General features: G+C 38.8%; 1 protein-coding gene across 1 annotated transcript in view; it reads left to right on the top strand.

The window, feature by feature from the left end:
• pdia5 (protein disulfide isomerase family A, member 5) overlaps positions 1-25,212 on the top strand; it is a 101,803-nt gene that overhangs the window by 62,491 nt on the left and 14,100 nt on the right. The window contains exons 12-16 of the mRNA XM_061723158.1: positions 4,073-4,209; positions 12,180-12,250; positions 15,478-15,641; positions 16,735-16,865; positions 22,561-22,631. Coding sequence (XP_061579142.1) covers positions 4,073-4,209; positions 12,180-12,250; positions 15,478-15,641; positions 16,735-16,865; positions 22,561-22,631 — 574 coding nt within the window. The remainder of the gene's footprint in view (positions 1-4,072; positions 4,210-12,179; positions 12,251-15,477; positions 15,642-16,734; positions 16,866-22,560; positions 22,632-25,212) is intronic.

Genomic DNA, 25,212 nt, shown 5'->3' with positions numbered 1-25,212 from the left:
CGTTTCACTTTCGCACTTTGAACGCCACGGTCTCTGAACGTATGAGACACTGGTTTTGTCCCAGTGGGAAGACTGAACAGGATGAATTTGTCCATTCTGGGTTGAACTTTCCTTTCCACCTGTTAGGCTTCTCATCTCTGTAAAAGTCAAGCTAATTACTTACTAAGTAACTTACTAAGTTTTATTTACATTAATAAGTTGTCAGGACTGCGCGTGTCGGATTTCATCCGAGCCTGATCAGCTGTGACGAGGACGAGCCCGCAGCTCTCTGGCCGCTGCAGCCGTGTTACTTTCCGATGCTTTTGCAGCCCGAACAACAGTCCAGCCCACACATCTACATGTACAATCCTTCAGCAGTAACAACGGAGCCGCCCGAGCGGCACCAACCTCCCCGGCCGCGGGGACGCGTCGGGATGAATGAACACGCCGCACTCGCTCGCTCTGGGCGCAGACCCAAGTAATCGATCCCTGATCGTGGCGGATCTAAACGTACTCTGTGCAAAATGAAGGATTTTCTCTATAAATACACACCATTTCTCTTACTATTACACGTACAGCTAACTGAGTCTTCTTCTCCTCATTTGGTCGGGAGTTGCTATGCAGTCCGGCGGCCCCTGCGGCCCACACGTACAAAACTGAATTTTTTTTCGCGGCCCACTAGATGGCGCTCGCGGCCCAAGTGTGGGCCGCGGCCCTATGGTTAAGAATCAGTGCCTTATGTCATTTCATCAATGAATGTGGTTTTACTGCTATTTCAACATTTAGAGTCATCACCAGAAAAATAACACCAGAAAAACAACTTATTTGACAATTTTCACCTGTTTCAAGTAAATTTTCACTTAAATCGCAATCGTAATATTGAGGAAAAAAATCACAATTAGATTATTTTCAAAAATCGTTCAGCCCTACATTAGAATCATAAGTGCTGCCACCTCATTGTAAACGGCATCATTTTGTGAGGCCATGCAAACCTGTATTTATACTAGTGTGGACATTAATGTTTTTCTACAATATTTGCTCCTCATGACAGTAAAATAGGTCATTCTAAGCCAATTTACTGCAGCAATTCCTTTCCAAATCATTAGAAAATGTGGTTAACACCCAGTTGTGCATGAAAAAAAAAAAAAAAACCTGATTTACCGTGAAACCGTGATATAAATTTTTGGTCATACCGCCCAGCATCTACGCGTAGATCGGGGACACGCTTTCACTCAAAACCACACCAGTAGCCATACTTAAGCCAATCGGTAATAGTGTAGGGGGTGGTCTTGGGTTTTGGCCAATCAGATGGATTCTAGCCTCGCGTCACCAGGCTCCAGGCTGTCAACCGAAATCACCAAAATAAATGTGTTTCGTTCTGTTTTCTATGGGCTGCATGTGGTGAGCTTGAACAACAGGACCATGGGTCAATTTACACCAGACTTACACTTTAAGAGGACAAAAATGACAATTGTGTTGATCGGGGCATATATCTTGGCTTAGGGGCTCGCTTACCTCCCAGGGAAAAAAAGTTCAGGCTCAGGATTTTTTTTTACTATCACCCCTGAGTATATCCTATGGTGTGTTGCTGCCACTCAGGGACATTCTGAGGCCCCGCTTACACGTAGTTAAAAAATGTGGTGTTTTCATGCGTTTTGACCATCATTTCTGAAAACTCCGGCCAAAGTGGAGATTTGCAAAAACTCAGTCTTCACGTTTGCTTGTAAACAGAGAGAAACGGACATTTAGGCTTCAGAACGTCACATTATGAGACAGAAACGTCACCATGTGTGCGACCTGTTTACAATTTGTTTGGCTAATGTCAATATTTTCTTGTATTTTACTTGTTTTATATTCTAATGTAGAATAAATATTACATTTCAACATTTCTGTTAATGAAGATTTTTACGGAGTATCAGGGCCATGCAGGAGAAAAAATATTTGAGGAGGAAGATTTTTTTTTCATTATGCACTTCGAGAAAAAAGTCAAAATGTCGAGAAAATAGTTGAAATGTCGAGATTGATGTTGAAATACAATTTCAAGAATAAAGTCGAAACTTTGCCTTTTTTCTCGAAATTTTGACTTTTTTCTCGAAATTTTGACTTTTTCCTCAACAATTTGACTTTTTCCTCAACATTTTGACTTTTTCCTCAACATTTTGACTTTTTTCTCAACATTTTGACTTTAAAAAAAATTGACTTTTCTCAACATTTTGAGTTTTTTCTCAACATTTCGACTTTTTTCTCAAAGTGCATAGTGAAAAAAAAAATCTCTAAAATATTATTTTTATTTTTCTCCTGCCTACTCAAAACGTAGAGGGGGAAATATCCGTTTTTGTAAATACCCAGCTATGTGGAAACGTGGCCTGAGAAGTGTGTGGACTCCTGATTGTGTTGGAGTCATGCTGATGCTTCTTTAACTTACTGTAGCTCAACTGTGGGAAAGACAGAAGTCATAGTGGACAAACGTGTTTTGTGGTGGGTTAAACTAAAAGTTAAGGTAATCCGGATTGCTCAGTGCTCTTATTGTCTGTCTTTTGCTTATTGGTGCTTCCTGCTTTCTGTGACGTGAGTTATTGGGTTCCTGTCTCAACGTTCAGTGAACATGTGTCACCTGGGAGTTAACATCTGGTAGCTCTTGAGAGGACTGCACACAAGCCTGTGTACGTTTTCCAGATCCGTAACTCTGCATGGGTTGAGAGCAGAGCAGACAGATATTTATTATTATCTAAATGAGCTATAAGAAGTAATGAATGAGGATTAGTGTGAATGAGACAGGTTGGAACGTATTAACATCACCAGAGAATGGGTTTCCTCCTGTGATGCTCTGCCAGGGCTTCACTGCAGCTGCTGCTGGTCATTGTTCTCTTTTGGGTTTTTTGTTTGGGTTTTTTTATAGTCTGTGCTATCAAACTGCCTTCAAGTGTACTCTCCAAATATTTTGAGCCTTATTTTCTTTTTCTGAAAAAGATTGATCTTGTTTCAACCGTGCATAGAATAATGCAGAATAATTTGGCCTGACTCTTCAGGGGGATTTTCATTTTGTGATTAACTCTGTATTCACTGTCTCGACGCGTTTGGCTTTTATCTTCCACTACTGTCTCCTGTGGAAGTCCTGGTTCTTCCTCAGAACGCACCACGCTGTCTTCTATCCTACCATTCCCACTTTCTCTGATGGATTCGGTTTCTTTTTGCCACCTAATTATGAGCTGTTTTTATTTGCATCAAGGGCTTCTTGTTGTGGCTGGCAGCAACAGTTTTCTTTTTTTTTTCCCCCATCTAGTAGAGATGCTGAAGATGAGGGGAGAAAAAAGCTGGAGAAACAGTGCTTAAAAGATTCCCAGAGTGCTTTGTGTTCATAATGTACCAGTTAGATTTAGTTTTTGAGTGCGAATGTGGCACTTGAAATCAACTCCAGACCTGTTAGCCGCTCACCCACTGAAGAATTAAAGAGGTACTGTAGCGGCTCACAACTTTAAACCAATCTGAATCAATTTAACAATTTCATTTTGAAAGAGTTCTACACTTTAAAGAAACGAATAGCTGACATTCTCAAAGCCTTCCTCTGTTCAAGCCGATCGTTTCTCCAATACCAGATGGTTTGGTGAACAGCTAAGATAATAATGTGCGATATGATGAAATATTCCTGGACCTGATCATATCTCAGAGATGACATAGCCAGATGGGAATTCTTAAGACACTTTAGTTGCACAATTCTGTCCAACCTTGTGTGTCTTTAGTTCATTGGCCCTGGCCGGTTTATGTGATGATGAATAAAGGTTGCATAAGAGATGCTTTTCTCCTTTTTTGAGCGGCTGCTTGTGTGTAAGTGTAAGTGTGCTGTTCACATCTCTGTCCACTGGTTGTTGGCGTGGCAGGAGTGTGTGTTGTCATCGAGGTGGGGCTGCTTTGCTCCACACGCATGTGTGTTTGGGACATGTTGGGTGGAGAATAAGCCACAGCTGCATCTGATTGTACAGAGTTAATGTTGGTTTTTTTTGTCAAATAGAATACAGACCAAATGGATTTGGTCTGATTTTATAAAGTGTTTCTGATGTCTGTGGCCTGGGTTGTGTTTATCTTCCGGTTTCAGCCCCCAGCCGCCGACGCCGAAGACTCCCGAAGTGCCGTGGTCGGAGACGGACTCCCCCGTCTTCCACCTGACCGATGATTCCTTTGACACTTTCTTGGAGGAGCATCCCGCAGCCGTGGTCATGTTCTACGCCCCCTGTGAGTGATAAAGGATGCAAATAAAACAAGATCCGTCTTTTATTAAACTGTTGGCCATATTTTTGACTTAAACATGAGGTAAAAGTAAGAATCCTTGATTTTTTTAGATTTTTTTTGCTTTAGTAATACTTGAAAATCCTCTGAGTTAAGAGGGATACAAAGGGGTTTTTCTTTCAAATTGATTTCAAACAATGTTGTCATCAGTTGAGCTTCTCACGAAAGTTACTTTCATACTCCAAGAGGGGCCAAACGTTGCTCCTCAGCATACTTCTATTATATTTGATATTTTTTTTTTTAAACAAACAAAAACACATCTGAAAATTCAATCTCTGCCTCTTTGATTATTTTTTTTATCGATTATGTTTTAGTCAATTATAACATTTCTTCACCTCAAATTTTAGATTTGACTTATTTTCTTCTGAGATCATCAGTGGAATGACAAACAATTGGAAGAATTAAAGCCCTGTTTACACGTAGCAAAAACGGTGGTGTTTTCATGCGTTTTGTCCGTTCGTTTACACGAAAACGAAGCTCAAAGTCTCCAAAAATCATCATTTCTGAAAACTCCGGCCAAAGTGGAGATTTGCAAAAAACCAGTTTTCATGTTTGCTTGTAAACGGAGGGAAACGGACATTTAGGCTTCAGAACGTCACATTATGAGACAGAAACATGTCATGAGTGACACCTGTGTTTACAATTTGTTTGGCCACCGTCAATGTTTTCTTGTATTTTACCAGTTTTATATTCTAAAGTCTTACTTAAAAGTAACTCCACTTCTCTGTCACTCCAAACGAAAGACTCGTTCATCTTGGAAGTAACTGGAAGTTACTCGTGTCATTTGTTGATGTTTTTTTCCAGGATTCTGATTGGCTAACATGACTTTATCTTCTCGTTACACTGATGGTATTTTTCAAAACGTAGAGGGGGAAATATCCGTTTTTGTAAATACCCGGCTATGTGGAAATGTGGCCTAAGTGTCATATCAATATATTAAATCTTTGAAGTTGTTAGAGAAACATACATCTGTATTTACTCAGATTGTAAATGATGTCTTGGGTAAAGGTACTTCTTATGGCAACAAACTGACGACAGAACAGAATTTAAACTTTTATTAAAAACAGAAAAAAAGACATCTTTCTATTCACTTGATGGTTTAAAGAGAAGACAGGGAACATATGTTCATCGTGCTCCGTGGAAAAGCCTCCTTTTGCAGCTCGTCTTGGGTTGAGCAGTGATTTAGTCACACAGATAATGCCAGCGTTCCGCTGTCATGCTCGGTGTTAGCAGTCTGCTGGAGAAACCAACCCGAGGAAAAACTGGAAATGAAATACAACTCTGAGCCCAAGCTGGTTGCAGTTAAGTTCGGTGCTCGCAATAGAAAGCGTCACACAGGATTTACAGTTACACCAGCGTATTCCCGTGAAGAACACCTCATTGTTGCCATATGTTCTTCCAAGCCTGCTTGTCATTTTTATCCGTGCAGCACATTCTTATTCACACTCCACACTGTTGTTGCACAGGAACCTGGGAACCAGCCAGACCCCCCCCCCCCCTCTACTTGTAGATTGTCTCACTTTGATGAAGCCTCTCCTCCATGTTGAAGAGCTTTTTTTTGTTTGATAAATGTGACATGAGCTGCACTCTTTGTTTTTTTTCTTTTGCTTTTTATGAGTTATGTAACACATCGTAATCATGTCGCAACCAATTTGGACGTCTTTTTTGTTTCTTTTAATCAGCTTATCTCCCAACATGACCTCCTTTATCCTCTCCATCTGCTTCTCTCCCCTCTGTGCTAATTTCAGACTCAACACTGTGGAAAAAAAAAAAGATAATAAGCTGCTTAACTGTAGCTTTAACCATAATAATAGTTTATTATTTTACAAATCTGATCACATATTTGCAGCTTAGCTTCACACCTCCAGTGTCTTGTTGCTGGGAGCGCTGCACTCAGCCAAGAGGACACACACATCCACGCTGTCCTGAAGTGATTAAAACCAATCATCTACTGATGAGCTGGACCTGCCACACTATCTCACTACATCATTATTTCCTGCTTGAAATCAGAAATATTTCCTGACTTAAATGGCTCACTTAAACTGATTCTTTCAGGTGCCAATAAAGTGTCGCGACATGGGGATTCTGTAAATATGATATCCAGGAAAGGGAACGCCAACTGAAAACATAAGCTGCGTCCGAAATTGCACACTTCCAACCTAATAATTAGCAAAAACATATGTGAGATTTTTTTTAGTGCGTCCAAAACATTAGAACGTACTCACTAGTATGTACTATCCATACTCACTCCAGAGAAATGTATTAGTGTGGATTGATGGACACTAGCTAAGCAGAAACTTCCCACAATGCAATGCAGCGGTGTTTGGTTGCTAAGTGCTGCAGATACTTGGCAACCAACAAAAATGGAGGATAACGTTACCAGTACCAAGCAAAGCTGCAGCAGCACCACCATCACGCTACAATTAAAATTAAATCCATAAGATATTACCAGATGAGTTCATCATTTATCACATTCTTCTTATTCTTCTTCTGTTTCTCGTTAGAAGTTAAAAAGGTAAGAATAAAATCACACAGCGCAGGAGAATGTCATCTTGTTTGGGCCCGGATAAACGGGAAAGAGCGGTGCTGCTACAGCTGCTGTGACAGGAGTTGTTACCATGGTAACAATCCCACAAGTCTTTGCCCCCTAAACCTAATAACTGGTTGGGCCCTTAGCAGCAACAACTGCAATCAAACGTTTGCAATAACTGGCAATGAGTCTTTTACAGCTGTGGAGGAATTTTGTCCCACTCATCTTTGCAGAATTGTTGTAATTCAGACACATAGGAGAGTTTTCTGGCAGGAACCGCTTTTTTAAGGTCATGCCAAAGCATCTCCATGGGATTCAGGTCGGGACTTTGACTAGGCCACTCCAAAGTCTTTTAGTTTTTCTCAAGCCATTCAGAGGTGGACTTGCTGGTGTGTTTTGGATCATTGTCCTGCTGCAGAAACGAACAGATGGCTCGACATTCTCCTTCAGGATGTTTTGGTAGACAGCAGAATTCATGGTTCCATTTATCCCAGCAAGTCTTCCAGGTCCAGACCATCACACCACCACCACCATGTTTCACTGTTGGTATGATCCTTTTCTGAAATGCTGTGTTACTTTTACACCAGATGTAATGGGACACACAACTTCCAAAAATAATAAAGAAATCTGGAAGGGGGCAAACACTTTTTCCCACAATTGTATGCGCTCATCAATTCTCTAAACTTGTCAAAGTTTTTAATGTAGTGGCTGAGGAAAAGATGGCCACTCCATCTCTGTGCTGGCCGGGCCTCCCACGGGGCGGTGTAATTGTTTGAGGGACAGAACAGTGCTGGAAGCAGCCGGCTCTTCTCCTTCCCTCCACGGCGCTGCCGTTTCACAGATGCTGCTGCTGCACTTGACTTCCCCCGTGGGCAGCAGCCAGTCATCGACACGCTGCTCCAAGGGCAGCCGCCTGAAACAGGCAGCGTTGTCAGCTCACACACACATGAAACATGCCTTTGATGAGTCGTACCACACACGCACTAGTGTGCGTGTGCGGTACGACTCATCAAAGGCATGTTTCTTACCATGACACAGCATTTATACTGCACACGGTGAAACTACACCTCTCTTTCTCTCTCTAAAGAAGCACAAACCCATGGACGGCCGGGCTAGCTGCTTCTTAATGGCTCTTCTGTCAGAGTGAGATTAATGGTCTCTCAACCAATACCATCAAATTGTATTTCTGTCTGTTCCCACTGCCCTCTGAGAGACTCAGCGGGGGAGTTGGGTGTGCAGCTCCTCGCCGTGTAAATACCCCCCAATCAGATGCCCCGGTCCCCCAGAGTGAGTCTGATTGCAGAAGTTCCTCTCTGAAAACGCTGCCGTTGCTGTGCTGAGCGTTGTTTCTGCAGACACGGCTCATGATAATGATGGCATTTGATCCCCAAATGCTTTTGTTTTCCCTCTTGCCTGCTACACAGGAAGCTCTGGAGGCCTTGTGACCTGCTTTTTAACCCTTGTACTGTCTTTGGGTCAAAATGACCCAATTCTCTGTCCTTCTTCCCTCCTGCTCTCTCCTTCCTTCTTCCTTTCCTCTTTTCCTCCTTTTTTACCCTCCTTTACTCCTTTTTCTTCCTACCTCCCTTCCATTCGTTCCTTTATTACCTTCTTTGATTTTCCTTCCTTCTTTCCTCATTTTCTTCATTCCTTTCTACCTCCCTTCTTTCCTTTTCTCCCTTCCTTACTCCCTTTCCTACTTCCTTCTTTCTTTTCCCCTTTCTTCCTTACTTCCTTCTTTCCTTCCTTTCATCTTTCTCCCTTCTTTCGTTCCATCTTTTCTCCCTCCCTTACTCCCTTTCCTACTTCCTTCCTTCTTTTCTCATTTCTTCCTTACTCCCTTCCTTCTTTTCTCCTTTCTTCCTTACTTCCTTCATTCCTTCTTTTCTCATTTCTTCCTTACTCCCTTCCTTCTTTTCTCCTTTCTTCCTTACTTCCTTCATTCCTTCTTTTCTCCTTTCTCCCTTCCTTCCATCTTTTCTCCCTTCTTTCTCCCTTCCTTACCCCCTTTCCTCCTTCCTTTTCTTCTTTCTTCCTTACTTCCTTCTTTCCTTCCTTCCTTCCTTCCTTCCTTCCTTCCTTCCTTCAATCTTTTCTCCCTTCCTTCCTTCCTTCCTTCCTTCCTTCAATCTTTTCTCCCTTCCTTCCTTCCTTCCTTCCTTCCTTCCTTCCTTCCTTCCTTCCTTCCTTCCTTCCTTCAATCTTTTCTCCCTCCCTTCATTCCTTCTTTTCTCCCTTGACCCAAAGACAACACAAGGGTTAAATGACTCCTGACTGGTCATTTACTAGGAAACCACCGACCTGTTCTACTGCTGCAGTGGCTGCAGAGTTTGGGTTGATGTAACAATACCACAACTAAGCTGTAACAGACAAGTCCCCCCTTAAGGGTCCATTGTTATTACAGCTACACCGTTGTGTAGCCGGGATGTTCATTATCTTGACTCCGAGCTCTTCTCCACATTCAGTCTGAATCAGCGATTTGGGAGTGTTGTTCTGTGAGCCCCCCTTCCCTCTCTCCTCCACCACGGACCACGCTGCTCCCGCTGCTCATGCACCACCAGCTCTGAATGCAGAGCAGCGCTGACGCAGAGCACAGGATTGTCAGTCGCTTTTCTCTCATCCTCATCACTTTGAAGGGTCAGAAAGTCCTCTTAGTCACTCTTTTCCCTCTGTTCCGCCTCCTCACAATTTGCACAGTAGCACAGTACAGTGAATCACTTTAAAGATGTGCAGCTTTTCTTCGCCACAAGCCGTAATACACCTGATTTATTGCATTATTTATTGAAGAAAGGAATTCCTGAGCAGTTATGACAAGGGCAATTTACAAGGTTTGGAGAAGTACCAAGTTTGTTTCATGTATTTGTTTACAGCAGCATTGTGAGCAACACTATCCAACAGTATAAATATTATATATCTGAGCGTCTTTTTATACCCCGTACATCGTTCATGATGTTCAGAATCGTTGAATATAAAAGATATCTGTGCACACATACGAGCACGCTGGTTTTTATTAACGCGGCTGGTCCAGTCTAGACATGAAGGTAATAAAGGCTGTATTTTGATGGTGGGTTTTCTTACTGGAATTGATTCTCACTTAGGTTCTGCTCTCCAGGTGAGGGAGTATACTGTCGTCACACTTTAATTTAACACCGGTTTTTATTCTTTTAAATCACTGATCCAAGGTCCTGCTGATTTTCCTCACCAAAGACAGAGATGGGACTGAGACATGTTCTTGATGTCTTTGTGCCCTCAGTGAGGCGCCTCCGTCTGAGCTGATGAAACACTTTTACTGTTACAATCCTCTTACGCTGCTTTCATCGTGTAAGACTTTCAGAAAGGGACCAGATTAATTGCATTTTGAAAACCAAACCTTTTTTTTTTTTTTTTAATCCTCTTAAATACATACCTTTCTTCCTATCAAGCAGATTTTGTCAGTGAGTTATAATCTGTTTCCAACCACAGTACAACATTTAATCCACTATAGCAAATTGCAGTTGAGCGTTACTTTTTCCTCTGATAAAGACCAGGTGGGTCTGAATTCAGAATCCTTTTAAGTTTACGTGGATGTGTGACTGCGCCGACGTGAGTTTGCCAGGTTTTTGGCGGTTGAGAGGTGTAAAATCAGAACAGCCGAGCCTGTTTCTCCACTTGTCACTCTCCAGTCGTGTCAGGAGCCCCACAAAAGCGAGCAACGATGATGAGCTGCACAGAGTTGCTCCGACTCACGCCGCTCATTTGGAACATCTTTCAAAAAACACAACATCAGAGAAGTCGGTTTGCCTGAAGGAGATGATGAATTTACAGGCCCGGGCACAAGAAGCAGCAGAAACCAGTCACTACGGTTCTTTTTCTTTTTCTCGCCACACACCTCCCTGCGTGGAATATAACATCAGCAATCACACTGCTGTTCTCACCATCATGGATCCGGAGTTGAACACTGTTCTACTGATTTAATCCACATTGCTGAGACCTGAACTCTACCCCAGCACATTAGAAAATAAATGAGTTCCTCCGGGATCTGCCCTTTTGTGTTTTCCTAGCTCTTTTTCAGTAAAGGCTTGCCCTCCCACCAGCCAGCTGCCGTTAGACTGGCTCAGCTCGTCGGTTCCATCCTTCCTCAGACTGAAGCATATGCCAGCGCCCGAGAGCGGGACGTGCTCTCAGTAATCAGACATGACTTAGCCCTCCCTGTAAACATGTGAGACTTCTGCTGTTGCATCGACAGTTCTACCCCCAGCACGCCACCTGGGAGCCCGCAGAAAAACTAGAGAGAGGCAGCAACACAGCAAGAGCTGGATTCAAGATCATGTTGAAATCAGCTGACAGTGGGGCTGGAATCAGTCCAGGAGCTCAGTTTAAGCTTAAATTAAAAACATAAATGTTTTGCAGGTGATATGTTTTTGTATTTATGCTTCTACTCTACTCTACTTTTTTTTTTTTTCCCAAATATTACCACTATTCATAGTTTAGTTTTAGTTTAATTTAGTTTTATCTGGATTCCAATTAGCTACAGAAAAACTGCAGCTATTCTTCCTGGGGTCCGACACATAATACACAGTACATTACAACAAAAAGTTAAAAGCAAAACCTAAAGAGGTAGCATATAAAAAAAAGAAAGGGAAAAACAGAAAATAAAGAAAAAATATTAATTCCGTTTAACATTTAGATATAAATAAAAATAGCTACATATTCATACATTTTATAACATCAACAAATATTCATTTATTTTTATTATATATATATATGTGTATATATATGTGTATGTATGTATGTATGTATGTATATATATATATATATATATATATATATATATATATATATATATATATATATATGTAAACATACCCATATATCTACATTATTTATTTAATAATTATTTAATAATGTATTAAATATTTAATAAAATATAATATTTAATCATGTATTTAATTATTTATATGTATTTATTATAATAATTTATTTAATAATAATAAAATAATAATTAAATACGTTTTATATGTATCTATTCAAGAGATGTTTATTTACTAACCATTTGAATTATTTTCTGTTAATAGTTTGCTTAAAGTGTTTGGGAAGTGGGTTCCATGCAGACGTAGCTCTGTACGTCACCGTTCTTTTACCATAGTATGTCTTTATTTTTGGCAGTGAAAAATTACCTCTGAGAGCACGTCTTGTGCTGCAGCTATGATTTTCTGAACTGTAACATCATTTTTTTGTATAGAACATGTTTTGAAAGATGTCAAAATGTTGGTTTTGAATGAAACTGAAGTGCTGGCAGGTGTGTTTTTTTTTTTTTTTTTTTTTAACTGCTCCTAAATATTTCACAAACACCGTCTTGAAAATGTGTCATTGTTCCAGCTCTGATGTGAGTTTTTGAATTTTTCAGGGTGTGGCCACTGCAAGAAAATGAAGCCAGAGTATGATGAAGCGGCTGAAATACTCAACAAGGGCGCAGATGTAAGTGTCATGACCTCAGCTTGTGTTTACATGCGTACAGAACGCCTGCAGACAGACCTGTGTGTCTCACACACTCACAAACACACACATTTGCATGGTGCGGCTGTGCCTCATTAAAAAATGATGATAATCTCTCGTCTTGGCCCTGAAGGCTCTTTGCTGTTGCAAGTGGCAACACCGGTCAGCCAAAAGTCCACTTTTCTTATGTGTTTCTCATTAAGCGGGTGTGTTCCTCGTCTCTCCTCTCCAATCTGCTGTCCTGGTAACTTTACACTCCCCAGCCCGGAGCAGGGCTCATACAGCTCCAGCCTGAGCATCGCAGCAATTATCTCATGTAAAAGTGTCCCGCTGGGAGGGGCTTGGACTTTGTCCTCGTGGCTGTCTGCCCAGCACCGGAGGTGAACGGGAAAAGCTGTGCACTTTTCTAGTATGAATTAATAGGAGTCACTCTGCCGTGTACTCTGCTACAAATGGTGTGTGCTTGTTCATGAAAAGTTGATTCCATAAAGTTGTACACAGTCAGCAATAATACCAAAACCACTGGAGTGTAAAGTGAGGAAAAGAGGTCTTTTTGTTTTATCTTGCTCGATTTTATGTGATTCTGGTATTCACATCAATGTTACTTTTAACTTCCACAAAAAACTAAAGGGAAGCTAAAATCCAGGCAATTGGACTTTTTTCCTCTCTTTGTTCTTGAAGACTTTTCTGGCTCTATCAGTTAGCGTGACCTTGATGACCCAGAGTCTACAAAAAGAACTAAAATAATTTTTTTTAAAATCTATTGGGTGTTTTGAAAAGATTATGTATTCTACATTTCGAAATATTTTTTGTTCAACTGAAAAAATATTACAGGACTGTCTCAGAAAATCAGAATATTGTGATTTTCTGTAATGCAATTAAAAAAAACAAATGTCCTACATTCTAGATTCATTAGAAATCAACTGAAATATTGCAAGCCTTTTATTATTTTAATATTGCTGATCATGGCTTACAGCTTAAGTAAACTCAAATATCCTATCTAAAAAAATTAGAATATTCTGAGAATCTTAATCTTAAACTGTAAGCCATAATCAGCAATATTAGTTTTTTTAATTGCATTACAGAAAATAAAGACCTTTATCGAAATATTCTAATTTTCTGAGACAGTCCTGTATAAAATATTATCTTGACTTGATATTGCACATTAGCCACCAAAACCATTGATTTATATTCATGCACATGAACAAACCACAACATTAAAGAAAAGAGGAAAAAACCCACGACAAACACGTCAACTGTCAAACACAGTGGTGGAGGGGTGATGGTTTGGGCAGGTTTCATCTCATCATTGAGGTGACTATGAACAACTTAGTATGAGTTGTTCAAGCAAAAGCAAAAAAAACCCAACTGTTGCAGAAAAATAGCTGAATATTCTTTCATATCAAAAATCTGGTAGGGCAGTGTTTGCTGTGTTTGGTTTGCAGTTTAGGAACAACCTCCTTGCCACGTTGCAAGAGTACGAGAAGACATCTGAGCGTTTCCTAGACGCGTCCCACCCCTCTCCCTGTCAACATCTCCCCCCCACAGTAGCGCTGCTCCCCAGCGTGACTGCGGTGGGCCCTGAAAAGTCAGTCTGAGTCGTTCATCCGTCTCCCAAACCCCCCCAGAGACCACTCTAAAGCAGGCTGATGGCATTCGTTTGATATAAGCATGTTGACATCATGTTTTGGCTGGTTGATTTTCCCCCTTTGTTGTCTTGCATGATAATGTGAAACATGTGAAATAGTATGCAGTCACCCAGTCCAAGGCAAACAAAACAGCTTTTAACAACAAACCCACGAAGCATGTTTGTATGATGCTTGCTGCTGCAGGATCTCAGCGCAGTCTTTGCTGCTAAAGCATGAACACCAGATAAACAGCAGAACATCTGGAAGTTGTGGTTCAGCAGTTGGACTTCAGGGGTCAGAGCATCCGTACTTACCCCACTCTCCTCTCACCTGCAGCAACCTGGAGCTTTTCTCAAAACAGATGTGAGCTTGTGTTTGCCTCTCCCTCAATAGATGCACCATGTGCCATCTAAAATACATAGTACATCTGATTTTGATTTTAAGATTTTATTTCGAACATGCATGATTAAAAAAAAAAGTATAAAAAAAGTATATATAACAAGACAAGTTTCAATAAGCTTACTTATAAAACACCCATACCTACTTTAATAACTGTTCAATACAGTGATATAATACTCAATTACAGGACTGTCTCAGAAAATTAGAATATTGTGATAAAGTCCTTTATTTTCTGTAATGCAAAAATGTCCTACATTCTGGATTCATTACAAATCAACTGAAATATTGCAAGCCTTTTATTATTTTAATATTGCTGATCATGGCTTACAGCTTAAGAAAACACTAATATCCTATCTCAAAAAATTAGAATATTCTGGGAATCTTAATCTTAAACTGTAAGCCATAATCAGCAATATTAAAATAATAAAAGGCTTGCAATATTTCAGTTGATTTGTAATGAATCCAGAATGTATGACACTTTTGCATTACAGGAAATAAAGGACTTTATCTCAATATTCAAATTTTCTGAGACAGTCCTGTATACATTCTTACATATATAACAAGACGAGTTTCAATAAGCTTACTCATAAAACACCCATACCTGTTTTAATAACTGTTCTATACAGTAATATAATACTCAGTTATATGTATATATAAATATAGTCAAAATCAAACAAATCAAGGCCAACAAAAGAAAACAAAACAAACGCCCAGCATTTAGTTGTGCTACTATGTATGTACTAATAGAAATAATTATAACGCATAGTATTACATTATCATTACTTTACATCATAAAACAATCGCACATTAAATACATGATATCCTCAACATGCATAAAACCTTCATTTTCTTTACAAACCTTGTCAATGTTTAATTGTTTCATTTCCTCTTAAAGAGACAGATGTTAAAACAGAGCTTTTCAGACTGGAGTTGTCGAGGTGCTGGAGCACTGAACTGTACGTGGGAAAAATAATGTGTTTGAACTATAATGTGAGCCTTTTATTGTTACTCTTCAACACGCACAAAAAATAACGTTTAAATGAGTTTCATTTGTGGTCTTTGAGCGGTCTAATGGGTGGGATCCCGCGGCTGTAGCTAAAGCTGTACTTCACCACAGTCCAAAGGGAGCTGGGAGAAGCTGGGCTTTTATAAAAATGTATCTATTTATTTATGATGTTGCAGAGTCCAGGCGTTTTGGCAGCGGTGGACACCACAGTGCACAAGGCTGTGGGAGACCGCTTCAAGATCTCCGGTTTCCCCACAGTCAAGTATTTTGAGAAAGGTGAAGATAAATACACACTGCCACATCTTCGGAGCAAAGACAAGATCATCGAGTTCATGCACAAGTGAGTCACGCTCCTAGCAAGCAGGTATTGATGCATAACGTCTGTCCAACAAACACATACAGGTACGCACTAAACTGTTGGTTTGAAAAGGGTCACAGAGAAAAGTACTGAGAGAGTTCACTTCAGTGAAGAGACCTGTATGCTTCATAAAGGACTGGACCTTATTCTGAGGTCGATGGAGATCATTTCAGATTAAACTGATCTGAGCCACAGTGAGACTTCCCTTACGACACCAGCAGCACACGGAAGTGAAAGCTACAGTTGTGCCCAGGGCTGGGGATCCATTCAAATATCAAGAATCAATTCCTATTCTTAAGATTCAGAAACGATTATCAAGATTTTATTCGATTCCGATACTGATTTGGGTTAGTGTTATTAAAACAGTTTTTTGAGCTGTTGCATGTATTAAATGACTGTGTAGTTCTGCAACATATTAATACTAGTATTATATTGAGATTCAACAGCAAGTATTGGATGATAATGATGGATGATGAATAGAGACGGATTAAATCGTTTTTTTTTTTTTTTTTTCCCCACATTCCGTTTTCCCATTTTCGTTCTATTTCGGTTTTTAATTTTTGAGAATTTGGTTTTTAGCATTTTATGCAAATGTAACAGCAAGACAGTATATAAAGTAATGAAATATAGACAATTTATGCAATTATAACTGAAAACTTAAATTTTTTCATACCTTTAAACATATTTAAAGGCAAAAACATGGCACCAGTTATTCTTGTGTCCAACAAAAAAAAACATTTTTTTGGGCATAAACAAAAAAATACCAAAAGTTGTAATGTAATGATGAAAAAAAAAATTATCTTTACACATACTGTACGAATCGATTTTTAGAAATTAATATGAGAACCAATTTTTCAACACATGCCTAGTTGTGCCCATGTGTATTTGAACACAGTTTTTATGTAAGGAATAGTTAAAAAAGCTGTTTTGTGTACCAGTGTTGGCTGTTCTTTTGAGTGCCAGTGTCTAAATATTTCTATGCTCTTTTCATGCTTGACATCATAAACAGAGCGTAACTTTTTTCCCTTCCATGTTGTAAGTGAAACGTTGTCTTTCCTGTGTCTGATCTCTTTAGTCCTCAGGCCCCTCCACCCCCGGAGCAGTCCTGGGAGGACAAGCCGTCCAGCGTCAGCCATCTAGGATCAGAGGACTTCAGAGAGGCGCTCAAGAAAAAGAAACATGCCTTGGTCATGTTTTACGCTCCCTGTAAGAACCTCTTTTTATTCACATGAACTATGCAGATATCAGGAACTGAAAAAGTCATATAGAACTGTCAGCATTCACATATTTAAAATGTGAAGCATTTGTCTGGTTGTTGCAAGCAAGTGTGATCACAGCTATTTTCTGTCGGAATTGGCGTCGTCATGTGTTGGGTTTGAACCAACATATGTAACTCGGAGCTTCTGGCCAATCTCCTCGCTGCACAGTAAATAAACCCCACCTAAACCTCAGGGACAATCAGCAAGGGCTCACGCAACTCACAATAGTTTTGCACAAGTTGAAAAAACAATCACGCTTTAGAGGATCTAGAAACTGAAAATAAGTCCAAGCTTTTTTTTCTTTGTTTAAAGGAGACTCATGGAGATACAGTCTGGTGTCACTGAACCTAAAACTGAGATATATATATATACATTCAGTATACTATTGTCAGAGGTGGGTAGAGGAGCCAAAAATTGTACTCAAGTAAAAGTACTGTTACTTCAGAATAATATGACTCGAGTAGAAGTAAAAAGTAGTCATCCAAATAATGACTTGAGTAAAAGTAAAAAAGTACTTGATGAAAAAACTACTCAAGTACTAGTACTAAACTGTACAAGTACAAGTTACTCAACTGTTGAGTAACGTCTGATTAATTTTTTTAACACAACCATTCAAACAGACAAAAGTACAAAATAATCATCTTCAGGCAAATTAAATCAATAAAATAATAAAATAAATTAAATTAAAATAAATGAAAAAATAGCTTAAATTAAAATAATCTTAAAGTAAATTCAAGTACTTTAATAAATAATAAAATAGATAAAATAACAGCATAAAAAAATAAATTAAGCACAAGTAGCAGAAAATTTCCAGCCTTTGTACTTTTCTTTTTTAACCAGGCAGAACTAGAACAAACATGAACTCATAGAAACTCTGTTTTTGCATGTTTTGTCACATTTACACAGACTCAAACACGCACAAACATTTTTCCCAAAGAATCACCCAGTGATGTCATGAGATTGACGCGTACGCGGATAAAAGGGATAAAAGAAAAGTAACAGCTCAACGTAGCCTAATGTAGCGGAGGAAGAGGAACAGTTTCTTCTTCACAAATCTACTCAAGTAAAAGTAAAAAGTATAGTGATTCAAAACTACTCCTAAAAGTACAACATTTCCCAAAACTTACTCAAGTAAATGTAACGGAGTAAATGTAACTCATTACTACCACCTCTGCCTATTGTTTTAAGCAGCTAGGGATCTAGTGTTCTAACGCTCTTCATCTAAGTTCTGAAATAAGAAACCTGCAGTATGAAACTTGTTTACTGATCAAACACACACCTTGGCTGCTGTTTAGCTCAGTTTCTGTTGAGGGTTTCTGTTCACCATCTGCTTCCACAGCCTTCTCTGTCAGGACCTTTGCTGTTTTCAACAAATAAAGATAAACATCAGGTATCTTCAGAGCAGCCGTCTGCACCTCCTAGTCCAATTAGTGTGGAAGTGTACAGTTATTGAACATTTGTCTGCTGCTTTCTAAGGCCCCGTTTACACGTAGCAAAAACGGTGGTGTCTTCATGCATTTTGGCCGTTCGTTTACACGAAAACGAAGCTCACAGTCACAAAAACCATCATTTCTGAAAACTCCAGCCAAAGTGGAGATTTTCAAAAAACTCCGTCTTCACGTTTGCTTGTAAACAGAGGGAAACGGACATTTAGGCTTCAGAACGTCACATTATGAGACAGAAACGTCACCAGCGTCATGAGTGCGACCTGTGTTTACAATTTGTTTGGCCACGTCAATATTTTTTTGTATTTTACCTGTTTTATATTCTAAAGTCACACTTGAAAGTAACTCCACTTCTCTGTCACTCCAAACGAAAGACTCTCGTTCATCTTGGAAGTAACTGGAAGTTACTCGTGTCAAAGTGGAGATTTGTAAAAACTCTGTCTTCATGTTTGCTTGTAAACGGAGGGAAAAGGACATTTAGGCTTCAGAACGTCACCACACTGCAAAAACTCAAAATCTTAACAAGAATATTTGTCTTATTTCTGTTCAAATGTTTCATTTTTAGTCAATAAAATCTCATTACACTTAAAACAAGACTCAAAAAAGTGAAAATTTACTTGAAACAGGTGAAAATGGTCAAATAAGTTATTTATCCAGTGATAACTCTTGTTTTAAGTGTAATGAGATTTTTTTTGACTAAAAATGAGACATTTTAATTAGAAATAAGACAAATATTCCTGGTAGGATTTTGAGTTTTTGCAGTGTAACAGATAAAAGACCTTCAAGCTTGTAAGTGTAAAGTGCGCTGGGAGGTAAAAAGATACTTTACCAACATGAAATGGGTATTGTGGCTTGAACGTCTTTAATCTCGTCTGCGCCATCATGATTGGGTTCGTTTTTCCAGTGATAACTCTTGTTTTAAGTGTAATGAGATTTTTTGACTAAAAATGAGACATTTTAACTAGAAATAAGGCAAATATTCCTGGTAAGATTTTGAGTTTTTGCAGTGCAGCGTCATGTGTGTGACCTGTGTTTACAATTTGTTTGGCCAATGTCAATATTTTCTTGTATTTTACCTGTTTTATATTCTAAAGTCACACTTAAAAGTAACTCCACTTCTCTGTCACTCCAAACTAAAGACTCTCGTTCATCTTGGAAGTAACTGGAAGTTACTCGTGTCATTTGTTGATGTTTTTTTCCAGGATTCTGATTGGCTAGCATGACTTTATCTTCTCGTTACACTGCCCCCTGTAGGTTTGGCTGCTCATAGCACCTTAACAGAGTATTTATGCAGGTTTGTGTAAATGATGGTATTTTTCAAAATGTAGAGGGGGAAATATCCGTTTTTGTAAATACCCGGCTATGTGGAAATGTGGCCTAAGAAATTACGGTGGGATACGGGTAGAGCTGGGTATCATCACTGACCTCCCGATACGATACGATTCCGATACACTAGGTCCCAAGACGATACGATTTCCGATACGATACAATATCGATATTCTGGTTACAATAAGGGAATAACATGATCCTTCCACGCGCCACGTCCGGCCAGAGAAACCCCACCCTGCCTGGTGAAAAGAAGCAGCCTGCTCACTCCTCAAGTAAGGAGGAGGCCTTCCGGGGTTGGTAGATGGAGCAATGCCGAGGACTGACTTAGGTAGGAGCACTGGGTGATAAAATGGGGGAAAAAATCGGGATTAAATTATTTTTTTTTTTTTTTTTTTTTTATCGATACTTGGATTTATGTATCGATAATCGTTCCTACACGTGCATATCGATAAAATATCGATATATCGATATTTTTAATCCACCCCTAGATACGGGTCATACGGAACCATGTTCATGAAGCTCCTTTTATTTAATTTAATAAATCAAATAAAATAAAATAAATACATTTAAAATAAATTTAAAAACTTGGGATTTTTATTGATTAATTTTTTCCCTAAACTATCTTTAGGAATCACATGTGTTGCGGTTGTTGGTCATTTTCAAGCTAAACCATTTTCTAAAGTGTTTAGCTGTGGGTAAATAGCTTTGTTTTTCCTGTAGAGATCCTCTGTGCCATTTGTTACAAAAACGTGCTGGTAAAAGGCGGAAAACAGCGTAGAGATTTCATCGTAAACAGCAGACGTTGTAATTACAGCGAGAGCATCAGCTTAGATTAGCACGACTGCAGCTTGTGGAATGGGAAAGCTAAGATGAGTCCACTCTTATCATTTTAGTCATAAACTCTTATTCCCCGTACAGACAGCCTGTCATCAGTAACCTGCATCGCCAGCTTGTTCTCCGTGTGTGACAATTATTGCACCTCGCTGTGTTTTTGATGACACGGGTTGCAAAGAACCTTTTTAACGGTTAAAAAGCCATTTGATTTTGCTGCAAAAAAAAAGGTAATTTAGCAGGAAATGATGTTCTGAGGTGAATGCGTTCTCAGTGATGCAGCACTGAAGAGATGAGGATGATTACTAAGTTCATATTAAACTGAAGTGATGGTAGAGCTGGGGTATTTCCTAACTACAAACATCTGTGAACAACCGACCCTTTTGAAAATGATACATGATGAGATCATTGTTATTTTTACGACTGAGTATTAGGGCCAAACTAAGACTAAAAAAAAAAAATTGGAAATTACAAGAATAAAGTCATAATATAATGAGAATAAAGACGTAAAATTACGAGAATAAAGTCATAATGTTGCGAAAATAAAGTAATAGAATAAAGTCTAATGAGAATAAAGTCGTAACATTACGAGAATAAAGTGTTAATTTATGAGAACTGTAACAGGAGTGTGTTAAAATGTTGAATATTGAGCATCTTGTGAAGTTATGTTTATATATTTATAACATATTTAATATTACGACTTTATTCTCGTAATATGACGATTTTATTCTCGACATATGACGACTTTATTCTCAAAATATAACGACTTTATTCTTGTAATATTACGACTTTATTCTCACAACATTAGGACTTCTCATAATTTTACGACTTTATTCTCATATTTTTATGACTTTATTTTCGTAATTTCCTTTTTTTCTTTCTTAGTTTGGCCCTAATACTATGTCATAATTTTTGCAGAGAAGCTGTCGGGGGAAAAAAAAATCTTATAGGATCTTTGTTAGAGCAAAGTCAATAATGGAATCTGGATAAAATTAGTTTTAAGCATTGTTAAGGGTGCATTAGAGAAAAACCCACGATGGCCACAGGAATAACTTGAAAGGGACAAAAGTAACAATAAATAATAATTTACTGAAAACTGACTAATGAAAATCCGACATTGCTTTTGAATTGTGGTTCAACAGGTTTTTTTATCAAATCAAACTCACGAAACCGGCCTGGACAAATCCCCCAGTACCCCTAGACGAGAATAATTTGACTATTATGACTTACTAAACTAAAATGTGTCTTGTAATTAGCATCGCTGGTGTTTTTAATGTTGCAAAAATGTTATTACTTTTATTAATTTTATTCCAAATATCACTCAATAACAGTGACAGCCGCCTCCACTCATTTCCTGTCAGTCTTTCCACTCACATTGTGAAACCTGTTTACAGACAGCTGCTCTTAAACAAGGAGGAATGTTACCAACAAAGAAAACGGCTGCCTTTATATCCTCTAATTAATATTCTTTGGCAGTTATCAGTCAGTGGAAGTTCAAGTGTCAAATGTAATCCAAACCTTATCTTTCAGCGGTGCCATACCAACATTTGAGTGGAAAGACTGACAGGAAATGAGCGGAGGCGGCTGTCACTGTTATTGTGATATTTGGAATAGAGTGGTCACCGATTGCAGAATGGTGTGGTGTTTTTTTTTAATAAGTTTTATAACCACCTTTTGTCCAGAAAATGTCTCTAGTTCTCAAATGAATAGTCTGTTGGGAGAATCCGAAATCCCTCTTGTTTCTCTGATGGCTTGTTATCTTCCGCCTACCTACTAGGACGTGTAAGAATCCCATTTCTTTTATGACCGCAATGAAGAGAGCTACACTCATTATATACAATTTATGTTGTTATGAACTCCAGGATTTAAAATATCTGTATGGTATTTCACACTACATTTTGTATGGAAGTGTTTCTCACCTGCTCTTATAGCTGTGTTTGCAATGTCACGTCAGTCTGACCTGGCTGGAAGTGAAGCAAGAGCATAACTGTGTAATTATGAGCCGTAATGATGTCCCGCCTGTCTGTTCTCCCACAGGGTGTCCGCACTGTAAAAGTAGCATCCCCCACTTCACCACGGCGGCAGAACTGTTTAAGGAGGACCGCAAGGTCAGTTTAATTTATCACATTGTTTTACCTAATCCCTGGTGCAAGGTGCCATAGTGGTGCTGAATGTAGGCCTGTGTTGAACAAATCTATTTTCTGATTCTAAATCGATTCTCATATTAATTCCTAATAATCGAATTGTCTGGATTGTCTGGATCTGTTTGATAATTCTGACCCACGATGTTTCTGAAAGCAGTTCTATCAGCATTCTGGGAGGGGATTGGTCCTTACAGCATCATTAGCTGCAATACTTGCTGTTGAATCTCAATATAATACTAGTATTAATATGTTGCATAACTACAGTCATATAATTCATGCAACAGCTCAAAAAACAGTTTTAATAACACTAACCCAAATCAATATCGGATCGAATAAAATCTTGACAATCGATTCTGAATCTTAAGAATCGGAATCAAATTGATTCTTGACATTTAAATGCATCCCCAGCCCTAGCTGAATGTATCTTTTATATATGTATCTTTTATCATTATCGAAATCTTTTCTGATGTAGTATGTTTTCATGAAATAGTTGAACAGTATAAAAAACACATTTTCAAGCATATTGTTTTTAGCTCTTTTCATAGCAGCTAGTTTTCGGGGGGTGGATTGAGCATCTTAACTCCTCTTCCCCTCTTTTATGAGGTGTGAGGCCTCGTTCATTAAGTCTTTACCCACTTCACAGTTAAGAGTAAATGCAACAAAGATGTGAAATTGCGTGGGGGTGAAGATGCGATACCGGGATAATTCTACTCTAATTCTGCTCTGATGTCACAGAATCCTACAAATCAATACCACTCACCGACGGACATATTTTCAGACTTTGTTTCTGCAAACAAAGTGGCAAGGCTGTTTCATCTTTAAATTCTCCACACATACTCATATATTTCTGTGTGTCACAAAAGAGGTTTGAAATAGATCTTGGTCTCAGAGGGTATTAACGGGGGAGAGTTAGAGTGGGAGGGTGTCGGGCCACGAGCCCCAGAACTAGCAGTAATGAGGAGCTGGGATGATGGAGGACGAGCAGGATGTTTGTCTGGATGAACCTCCAATAACCTCAAAACACTGAATGTGCACAACGCCGCGACTTACTGTTGACTTCAGCAAAGTGATGAAACTCCTCACTGCTCCCTGAAGAAAATATTAGGAACGGAGGGGGAAGTTATAAACTGCAACTTTAAAATATTACCGTTTAGAAATGTTAAGTATTTTAGATATGAAAACGATAAATATGAGGGAATAAAATGGAAAATTGCGGTTGCAAAACGGCATAAATAAAAGAAAAGGAATGATTAAAACATCTCAATCCAATGAAACTTTGAAGGCACTCTGACTTGTGGTCATTGTAAGGAATAATGTCCTTTTTAACTGTTTATAGTCTGAAGTTAATGGAAACGTTGTTGACGGTTCCAGTAAAATCCACATACAACTGGACATTTTTAAGTCATGTTATATAGCCTTTTATTTCCAGAATGAGCCAGAAAACTATGAAGATTCACAAACGGTAAATAAACTTTTACAGTTTACATAAATAAGTCCAGCAAGCTATTCAGTCATACTGTTGTTCTCAAAAGATCAATAAAGGTTTTGATTGGCCTGACATTTTCTCTATGCATGTTGGGTTTTTTAAGACGGTAGTTTATTGAGCAGAAGAAAACAAAGAAATGTGTCTCCAACAGATTTATGTCCAAGCATGCACGTGGGACCATTCTTCTTTCTAAAGAAAGGAGTTAGAGAGGGAAATATAAGACACATGAGAAGCTGAGCTGAATGTTGTATAACACATTACACCAGTACAGCTTAATATACTAAAAAACGATACTTTTTTTTGCTGTTCTAAATTACCTTAAGGTATTTTTTTTTAAATGTTTTTAATACTGTTAACAACGTGAGGAAGGGCAAAAATGCTGCTTTATGCCAATGTTTATTCAACTTTCCACAAAAAAAGCTTTTTTGACCTGAATGTAACATTACTTCATAAATACAAACACAATGTAGTCCCAACTTTACACTTGTAAAGACTAACTTAAGATTCCTTGTTTTTTTTAAACAGCTCAATGTAAAACAATGAACCATATGCATCACAAACATTGTACAAGAAGTGCATTGGTCAGTTACATTTTCCATGTAATTATGTCTAACCTCATATGGAGGAAAATAAAAGGCTCAAAAAATATCCCCTTCTCCTCAGTAGGATTAAAACAAGGGGATACAAAAAATAAATTACAAACTTTTGACGGGGGGGGTTTGCTCTCTGCATCGGCCGTGTGTTTGGCTGCAAGTGTATTTGAGACTTGACGTACTTCGATGGGAATTCATTTCAAATCAACATGCAAATAACTTTAGTCTTGTCCAGCGAACCATCTGCATCTTGCCGTTCAAAAGTCCCTTTTCATTCTCCATCTTTCCTCGCTTTTCAAAAAAGTTCACGCAGTAGTCCACCATACTTTTCCTCGATTTGCGGGTCCCGTCGACCACCAGAAGTGATATAATGCGGTATTAACGCGTTAACTTTGACAGCCTTAATATCAGAGGTGGGTAAAGTAGACAAAAATTGTACTCAAGTAAAAGTACTGTTACTTCAGAA

The sequence above is a fragment of the Cololabis saira genome, chromosome 6 (assembly GCF_033807715.1).
Source record: "Cololabis saira isolate AMF1-May2022 chromosome 6, fColSai1.1, whole genome shotgun sequence".
Taxonomy (NCBI): domain Eukaryota; kingdom Metazoa; phylum Chordata; class Actinopteri; order Beloniformes; family Belonidae; genus Cololabis; species Cololabis saira.
Note: the sequence above shows the minus strand (reverse complement) of the source record. Positions and strands in the feature narration are given on the sequence as shown.